The sequence below is a fragment of the Austrofundulus limnaeus genome, unplaced genomic scaffold (assembly GCF_001266775.1).
Source record: "Austrofundulus limnaeus strain Quisiro unplaced genomic scaffold, Austrofundulus_limnaeus-1.0 Scaffold1187, whole genome shotgun sequence".
Classification (NCBI taxonomy): domain Eukaryota; kingdom Metazoa; phylum Chordata; class Actinopteri; order Cyprinodontiformes; family Rivulidae; genus Austrofundulus; species Austrofundulus limnaeus.
Window position 1 is genome coordinate 45,699 of NW_013953589.1, and position 8,271 is coordinate 53,969.

At 38.0% G+C, this 8,271-nt stretch overlaps 1 protein-coding gene across 4 annotated transcripts in view; it reads right to left on the bottom strand.

Moving 5' to 3' along the window:
* cdc42bpab (CDC42 binding protein kinase alpha (DMPK-like) b) overlaps nt 1–8,271 on the bottom strand; it is a gene marked incomplete at its 3' end in the record, with an annotated part of 53,755 nt that overhangs the window by 43,775 nt on the left and 1,709 nt on the right. For all 4 annotated transcript variants that reach the window (XM_014031139.1, XM_014031141.1, XM_014031142.1 and 1 more), the window contains 1 exon segment: nt 5,341–5,432. In XM_014031139.1, coding sequence (XP_013886593.1) covers nt 5,341–5,432 — 92 coding nt within the window.

Consider the following 8,271-nt stretch of genomic DNA (forward strand, 5'->3'; position numbering starts at 1 on the left):
GATGTCAATTACAGGCCTCTCTCGTCTTTTAAATTGGGAGAACTTCCACAATTGGTGACTGACTAAATACTTATTTTCCCCACTGTATGTGTATTTTCGAACCATATTTTTAAAATCATTTTCAAAACAATGTTTCCAACTAATTGTAAGTACTTTGTGTAGTACAGTGTAATTTTATTTGAATGAAACACTGTCAGTGGTGTACATGATATTCCATTCTAACAAAGTATGCCTTAAAAGATGAGAGCCTCAAGGTTTGTTTATACTTCATGCAAGACGTGCGGCTGCGGCCCAGCGATGACATAATTGCGCGTGAATCACCAACAGCATTCAGTGTTTATACTGGGAAAAGACGTTGGGGAGACATCCCTCCCTCTTCCCTCCCGCCGCAGATGTCACGCGCTAGCTTAGCATGTAAATAACAGCTAGTTGCTAAAAAAAAAAAAAACTTGCTAGTTGCGAGTTTAGCTTTTGCGAGAGATGCGGGAAATGGATGACGAAAAACACTTCTCATATTTTCAAATGTCCGCTGCTCGTTTCGAGGAACTTGCCCAACGGATTTTATTTATTTATTTATTTTTGCCCACTGGATCTCCCCTCACCTTCAGCACGCACCGACGCAGTAGAGGACACAGATGGTTGTACCTCAGGACCGCCTCGGTGAGTTTCCCTTCAAAACTATCCATGTTTAGAAACAAAAACCGGCTTCTGGTAGCGAGTAGCAGGTAGCGGTGTTACAGCACAAAAATGCCCACAAACTTTGAACCAATCACACACTTTGCGCCGCATCCTCTGCGTCTCGGTGTGCTGACTGGGACCAATGTATAGGACAGCTGTCAACTTTTTTTCATTCAGCGGGTGGTAAAAGATGTGTGACAAGAAGTATAAACCAGCCTTCAGACTAATTGTAAGACCGAATGCTGATGCAGTGAGCCCTGGGTTCCCTCTTATGCACGACAATGCTAGGCCTCATGTAGAAGTGTGTCAGCAGTTCCTGCATGATGAGGGCACTGATGTTATGGACTTCTAGAAATGTACCGCTCAAGGTGGCAGCATATTGGAGTAGCTCTCTTACATTCATTTGAAGATATTCTTTTATGAAGTATGTAATTCCTCTTTTTTTTAATTGCTTCTTTTGGATGATTATTCCCTCCGCTAGTAGATGGTGGAAGGACTTCTGCCAACATCTTTTTTTACTTTTGGACATTTGTTATGATGTATAACCATAAAAACAAGGTGTTCTGTTATAATTGGGAGCAGCTGATTAACATCTCAAAAGCTCAAATAGTACCTCAACTACAGCCCCGAATCCAAGAAGGGTTGAAAAGGAGTTYCCATGGATGCAGAGCAGGAGCAAAGGGGAGAAAAAAGGAGGACGTTCAAATCATCTCTTCCACTGATCATGATGGGCAATGTCAGAATGTTGGGGAACAAGTTGGACAAATTCCAAGGCCCAACAAGAACTCAGCCAGAGTGTCGGGAATGCAGTACTATGTGTTTCACTGAGACATGGGTGCAGGATTATATCCCTGACTCCAGCGRCTCACTGCCAGGCTTTCTGACCACACGATGGAAAAACACTGAGCACCCTCCTTAAGARTGTCATACTACAACAGAGTCAGTCAAGTCAAGGCTTCTTCAGATCTGCTGTAAGACAAACCGCTACAGGAGATTCGTCTTGCCCACAGCCATCAGTATTTAAAAAGTACCTTAAGTATCTTTAAAGAAACCAGGATAATATGAGTGACAAACAACCAGTGGTGGGCAGCGCTAATCCAAAATTTCTCTCCGCAATTTCTAAAGCTCTTAAGAAAATATTTAGGTCCACAACTTCAAAAACGCTTGTCATAGAAAAATTAGTGGAAGCTAATTTTAAAGCACAAGTTCAATTTGACACTTACTAGCTGATAATTCATGTACAATATGCATAATACTGCCAACTAGCGGTGTATGAACCATTGCACAACTTAATTCTACAACCGTCGATTGCTGGGGATCTGATTTCCTGAACCAGAATTTTGGCTCATGGTGTAAAAATTAAAAGGTTGTTGAGGCTTGCTAGTTCGGCTGCTTCTTTAAAAGGCTGATGAGGATTGCTAGTTTGGCTGCTTCTTTGTCTTTTTCTTTTGTTTGTTGTAGATTTTTCATTAAAGAAGCATCAATAAAGTAATTTTAAAACTGTTTATTGGAAAACTGAAGCGATGCATTCTGGGTACATGACAGACTGACGGGAAACAAAAGCACGGGGAACAGGAAACTAYTATCTTCCCTTCAAAATAAGAGCTTGGATTTTAAAGTTTTTCATGTTTCCATTGGATTAAAGCTTTCCAGTTCACCTGAAACTCACCAGACTGAAGTCTCTTGGAGGAGAGACGAAACGTTTCACCGAAGAAGAACCCATTCAGAGGACCTACTTATTTTTTCTTTTTGCTGTTTTTCTACCTGGGTTAGGACGTTTTCCATGTAGTTGCTTCAGTTGACCACTAGATGTTAGTCTTCACCAGCATAACATTTTTAAATCATTTCTGACTCTCTAACATCGTTGGCCAAATGCTTTTAAGCTCCAGCGTTTAAACTTTATTTTTTATTTTTTAAAAAGGACCTCCGATTGTAAAGTAAAATAAATCAATATATACAAAATTTTAGTATGGATTACAAATGTTTACTGTTTTTGCTATTGCCTTCCTGCTACGTAAGCAGACACAAAGCATTGTGGGAAATCAGAACCGTGGCKGAATGCAACAGTCCGCAAGGATGTATACCTTCCCAATGCGTGTTTATCTGGGAAGGGCGCTGTTGGATAGATCACGTGTTTTGTGATTCATTGACAGCCTTACCTTCCGCTGTTCAAGATAATGATGAATGATAATTAGTTATTAGCGGTACTGCATTTTAATTTTAGAAAGCACAAATACGCTTATGAATTATAATAGTTAGTAATAGTTAGTCCACTAAAGCGCAAATGAAATATTTAGGTCCGCAATTAGCGGATTTGCGCTTTAGTGGGCAAATCCGCTAATTTAGTGGGCGTGTGCCCACCACTGCAAACAACATTTAATTTCCCTTTGGAATTAACAAACTTGACCTGACCTTGCAAATCACTGAGTTGTTACAGTGGAAATACTGTAAGGTGCTTTCAAAAATAATATATTTAAAATATGTAATCCTCCGTGGAAAAAAAGTCAAGGAAACACAGACGGTATTCCTGGGAGCATTCAGCTGCCATGAAGGCTCAGTCGCACTTTAGGTACTCACGCAGGGTGCGCGCACACCCTCGCCAGTGGTGGAGGTGTTTATACTTGGAGCTTACATTTTTGTAGTATTCTCCAAAAGGACATGCAGCAGTATACTTTATGACTTATGAAGAGTTGCAAATAGGAGAGCAAAAGTTTGTCCAACAAACAAACTGTTGGTGTGTGGCACATGTAGTCTTTGAGGAGACTTGTGGCTGCACGCACCTGCTGTCAGTCAGACGGCACGACCCGACCTGCTCTGCTCTGCTCTGATTGGGTAAAACTTTGACAGCGGTTCTCTCTATTGGTTGAAAGAGCTGTCAGTTTAAAATCTGTCCAGCCTTATAAGAAGTTATTTTCGTCCTTTCATTTTTACAAATGATGGTCAACCATCACGGAGGAGAATTTTAATTTACATGTTTTTTCCTTTAATTTACATATTTTTAAATTAAAAATAGGTCGTCTCAGACAACCTAATTAATGCTTATGTCGACCCCTGCTSTGAGTATCTCTGTTTCAAAGAAGACGATGAGGAAGTTCAACTCAAGCAGCTCCTGAAACCGTCAGGCTGACTGAGAACACTTATAAATAGTAAAATTTGTTTACAGAACAATTTACTTATTAAACTACATTTTTCTTGAGATTTTTTGCCAAATTTTGTAAAGGACAACCAAAATGCTTGTCTGCTGGACAGTCTGAAAAATTTCTTTATGTCTACCCCTGCATATACACTCAATCGCTGTACACCTACACCATCTGAACCAATAACTTTACACTGTTCCAAATAGTCTTTGTATAGTTGAATCATAAAATGATCCATTTTTGCAAGCAGAGATTTTACTCTGGTGTAGGAGCTTAAAAAACAAAAAATCAAGTGCCTTTTGTTGACAGATACGACAGCAACCTTTGTCCATCTGATATTAGGAAAACAAGAGAAAACAGGAAATAGAAAACACTAAAACAGATTGTAAAATACAGGGTTCAACAAATCCCATTGCCTGACTGTCCAGAGTAGGTAAAACCCATATGGTGGGTGTGTCCCGATGCCTGCCCGACCGGGCAGGTTAACCAATTCTTTTTATTTTTTTTCATTTGGCCAGTTACTCAAAATATTCTAAAAATAAATGAAGAAATATAGCATTTTAAAATATGTATACAGAGAATAAATCCTCACAATTTCCCCTTCTGCTGTAGAAGTTACATCGCACATAATACAGTAGTGTGTCATGGCCTTTTGACCTCCAATACCAAAATTATTCCATGAAAAAAGGTAGTGTGTGGCAACAGGTGGGTTGTTTCTTGAACACACTTCCAACTTGATTGTTTGATATCATTTATTTCTAGCAAAAAATAAACCAAAAATAATAACTGATAATTTCTAGCAACCTATGTGAAAACAAAAAATAATTAGTATGATTTTACAAGTTTAAAAAGTCGTCAAAAATTTCATCAAAACCCTCCCATTGTCACATCGGACATTTGACAAACAAAAAAATTATCTCCACCATGTCCCCCCAGTGTGTTCTTAATCACTTAAAGTGCCAACATTATGTGTTTCTCAGGTAGATATTTAAATACTATACGATAATAAAAGTATCTATGTCACCTTTAGCTGTTATTAAAATGCTGTTTTTATGTTTAAATAGAAAATAAACTTATCTTCTCATTCTGTTTTCATAAACAGCCCTCCCATGGCCAAAAGGGTGAACCATTGGAACGGTCTAAAAAGTTTATTTGAAGATGTTTTTATTATACTATTGACTGATTTTGTGAGTGACTCAGTCTGCAATGTTTGCATCTGCTTAATCAGATGTCATATATTATGTACCATGTTAATATTTTTGTAGTACATAGTGCAGTATATGTTTTTCCTATATTTTCTCAAATTTTGAACATTTTTGTTTCGGGCAGGTACCCTTTCATGCCAGGCAGGTAACATTTGGCATCACTTGTTGAACCCTAGTAAAATACACTCTGAAATCTATTAATAAAGCTGTCTAAGCATCAGAAGAGCGGTTCCTATGTGGAAAACACTGGTGTATGTTCACAACCAGGATGTCTGGATTTCAGCAAAACGAAATCGAGTGCAGAGAGCAGATGGTGTTACCTCTCCGAATGCACCACGCCCGATCACTTTAAGTATCTCAAAATCTTCCTTGTGCAGGCGCATCTGCTTCACTTTGGAGGTGAAGGGTTTGGCTGCAAAAAGAAAGAAACAGAGGTCAGATGATTGCAAAACCAAAACAAAGGCAGATACTAAGAAAAAGTCTAAATTATCCCTTCAAAAGATGTGTTAAAAAGACAGAATAAACTAGCATACATTTTTCTTTAAATCATTTGATTAGGGAGGAGGTGAATGTGTTGTGTATAAACCTAAAAAGTTCAAAGGAACAGCCCTGAACAACACAAATCTTAATTTTGCATTAGCATTTATTTATATTTGGTGTATTTTTTAATGGAAGTAGATCCTCACATGGTTATGTGATTAAATCAGGATAAACATATAAAGGTTAGTTAATAATGTAAAATTTCTTTGGTTCCAGCAAGTACAGGAAAATGATTTAATGTAAAATCCTCCTCTCACTGTGTACAATCAAAAACTGCAAAAGACCTTTTATATGTCACACTGTGAGCCTGTTTTATAGAATTCTGACACAAACCAAGTCACACTGTTCAGTTTCTTGCCGTAGCAGAATCATGTTTGTCTCAAACACATAGATAGATAGATAGATGAGTCTCACAATGAAAGAAAGTGCTAGTGTGAACACTCATTATTAGTTTTGGACTCTTAAAAAAAGAGGGAACAGGAAGAAGAACAAAAAGACATTCACGGCCAGAGAAACAGCAGTCATTCTMCAGGATTTTTCCAGAAAACTTCTCACATTTGTTGTAGATTCTTTTGGTAATGAAAGTGAAAATCAGCTGTCAGGGATGCCGTCACACAAATGACCATAGACCGACAATAAAAAATTCAACCAAAAATTGTGTCTATAGGAGTTAAAAATCAAAGTTTGAACTCAGCTGAAATGATGGACGTGTTCCCAAATAATCAGWGGAATAAGTTATTGATATCCATTTCGAAAATATGTTATTATAATTGATTATTAGATGTGTTCAGGGGTCATGATTAATAATTTTAACAAAACCAATTTATTGGTGCAAATTACTGTTTTCATTGTTGATTTTTTTTCCTTTTTTATGAACTTTATCACATAGTTAGTGATCACAAGGTCCTTTTAAGACAAGTGACACCGGACACAGAGAGGCAGGATGATAAAGTTAGCTATTGTTGTGCCTGCAATTATGGTTCCTGGTGGGGGAAAAAAACTGGGAGGGATCTAAAACCATTGCCAACGTTTTCTGACAAAGTTAGATTTGATCTATGCAGACAAAGCCAGCATTTCCCTCATTTGTGGAAAGCTATTCAGTCACTTCCTCATTTATAAGAGCCAAGGATAACCTGGATTAGTTTATAAAGGTATGTATATTGGTTTAATTGCCTCAATTTGTTTTAGAAAATTAAAATGTATTTAAAAAATACTTTTATAATCTAGGCATTGTATGCATTCTCATACAAATCGGTATTTGACTTGGAGAAACAGTAGTTCCTTTAGACAGCAAAACTGAATCTCCATTAAAACATCTCTTTGTATTTTAAGCTGCTCTGTGTGTCCCAGAAAAAGAGATCTGATCACCAGTCATGCTGACACTAAGACCCGTCTGTGATGCACACTGGCCAAACATCATTCTAAACTAATCTGGCTGTCACGACCTTAGAAAAACTCATGCTGAAGGAGGACATTCTCCCACTGTAAAATGAAGAAATGCCTGCTGAAATAAAACAAACAGATCACTCATAGCTCAAGAATCTAGCCCTCACAGACTTCCTCACTCTTCTCTTTGGACTCAACTGACAGAGGCCGGGTCTGCCGTGACAAAGTGGAGAGAAAGTTGTTTCTACAGGGAAAAAAAACATGCAGTCAGCTCAGCCATGTCAGGTAGGAAACTCCAACATGTAGCAAAATGATTGGTCCTACTAATATCCCACCAGACAAAGAACACCTGAAACACTTTCGAAGTGCCATGTTGCAAGATGGCCACTTGGGAGTAGTTGTGCTTACTTCTCCTCCTGCTTGGTTTATTCGAAATGGTTTGTCCATATATAGCGGGTAAAATAAGTATTGAACACGTCACCATTTTTCTCAGTAAATATATTACTAGTAGGGCTGCCACAAACGATTATTTTAATAATCATTAATCACTGATTATTTATTCGATTAGTCGACTAATCGGATTGAACGTTAATTGAATATAAAACATACAGCTTATCACATCAGAATGCAGCTGCTATTATATAACCATCGTTAGATTTTAGCTATATGCTGTAACTAACTTGCTGTGGAAGGTAAGTTCTGCTCTGCAGATATTGCACAGGTTTCTCTTTCATTTTCTTAAAAAGTTCCCACACTTTTTCGCTCCATTGCTGGGTAGCCATGATACCAGAGCCTGTCTGTATAATGTCTTGTGACGTCCACGGCCTACCCCAGTTACCACTACTGTGTATGTGTGTCAAGGAAAGAATGGCAGATGTGGCAGTTGAAGGTGTCAAAGCAGTTTGGAGAGAAAAACAAAGTAAAGAACAACAAAAAAAGAGAAAACGATTAATCGATTATTAAATTAGTCATCAATTATTTTAATAATCGATAAGTCGTCGATTAATCGATTAATCGTGGCAGCCCTAATTACTAGAGGTGCTAATGACATGAAATTTTCACCAGATGTRGGTAACAACCCAAGTGATCCATACATACAAAGAAATCAAATCATAAATGTCCAGAAATTAAGTTATTTGTAATGATGTGGAATGGCACAGGGAAAAAGTATTGAACACATGAAGAAAGGGAGGTGTAAAAAGGCATGGAAAGCCAAGACACCAGCTGAACTCTCTCAGTAATTAGAAAGCAAGCCTGCCCCTTCAGCTGCTCAGTCCCAAATGATGGCCAGGTATCACACAAGAACCATCTGATATGGGTAAAAG